Source organism: Anoplophora glabripennis, unplaced genomic scaffold, assembly GCF_000390285.2.
Source record: "Anoplophora glabripennis isolate ALB-LARVAE unplaced genomic scaffold, Agla_2.0 scaffold1228, whole genome shotgun sequence".
Classification (NCBI taxonomy): Eukaryota; Metazoa; Arthropoda; class Insecta; order Coleoptera; family Cerambycidae; genus Anoplophora; species Anoplophora glabripennis.
In genome coordinates, this window is record NW_019418418.1 from 2,252 (window position 1) to 3,598 (window position 1,347).

Sequence of the window (1,347 nt, forward strand, 5' to 3'; positions counted from 1 at the left end):
GCATTCGTTCTTTTAACAATGTCTAAGTAGTTTTTTCTATCACCTTCTGTGAAACCAACTGGATGTTTCTTAAAAATTAACTCGTCCAGGACTCGAGTCCAGGAGTCCCGTTATAATTAAATTATTACCATCGAATTGTAGAGCTGCATTACCAATTTTTAATTCATTATGATCGGGATCATATTTAACACCATATCTAAAGGCAAACTCATTATGAACATCTCCAATCATTTTATGAACATATTCTCTGGGTAAAGGATCAAGTTGATTCAAATAATACAGCATGGCGGGTGAATTACTAAAGTCTTGAATATATTTGTTTGCATCTCTTACATTTTCAACTAGTTTCTCATTGTCTTCCGCATTATCTCTCTCAGCAATATCATTACCATCTGAAGTTTCTTCGGCGACAACTGATGTATCTAGGAAACTTGGTGGATCAAAAGTCATCGATATTATGTTTTGATATGCTTTCCTTGGTGAGCTTTAGCTATCGTGGAACGCTTGCCGTGAGTTTTGTTAATTTTTGCAATTATTGTTTGAATTACACCCAAACACTGCACAACGCATTTTAATAATTATCACTGTTACGTATCACTAAATATATATACAACAGCACTACAGGCCTACCGGCCCTTGGCTTCGAGTTCTTTCACTCTTCTTTTCCATTTTTTTCGATCTAACGCATCCTTCCTCCAGTCCCTCACTCCTATTTTCTTCAGATCTGATATCACTTCGTCCAACCATTTCTTCCTCGGTCGTCCTCTTCTCATTTTTCCTCCTTCTCTCATAAGTATTTTTAACCCATCTTTCATTGGACATTCTTGCAATATGTCCCAGCCATCTAGCTCTCTGCGCTTTCACCACCTGAACAATGTCTGGCTTTCCGTACAACTCCATTATTTCTTTATTTGTTCTTCTAAATTCATTCTGTAGTTTAATTCCTCCAAAAATTCTCCTCAACATTTTACGTTCCCAGATCTCCAACTTGTTCTCCAGTTTCTGTGTCATTGTCCATGTCTCGCACGCATAGATAACTGTGGGCTTTAATATTGTTTCATATACTCTTAGCTTTGTTGCTCTTGTTACATTTTTGGATCTTAAAATTTTTGAAAACTTTCCTGCTATCTTACTTTCTTTCACTTACTAAATAAAACAACTATTTAACAAAGAAACAACGCAGTTAAACGCTAGTAAATATATTGTGCAGGGAGATCTATTGTGGTTAAACGGATTCTGACAGGTCACAGATTCTGACAGCTTCTGTTCATATAAATGGCGCGAAAAGCGAAACGCACGGTAAAAAGAGATGGAGCCTGTCACCATGACACGTCATCAAACATGGCC

At 37.0% G+C, this 1,347-nt stretch overlaps 1 protein-coding gene across 1 annotated transcript; it reads right to left on the reverse strand.

The window, feature by feature from the left end:
• Positions 1 to 618: 618 nt before the first annotated feature.
• On the reverse strand, positions 619 to 1,011 carry LOC108914495. The gene has a single exon (XM_018720315.1). The coding sequence runs from the start codon at positions 1,009 to 1,011 to the stop codon at positions 619 to 621; it is 393 nt and encodes a 130-aa protein (XP_018575831.1).
• Positions 1,012 to 1,347: the final 336 nt, after the last annotated feature.

Bases quoted from the DNA above. Each gene is read 5' to 3' on its own strand.
- LOC108914495 (XM_018720315.1), bottom strand. From the start codon at position 1,011: ATGACACAGAAACTGGAGAACAAGTTGGAGATCTGGGAACGTAAAATG.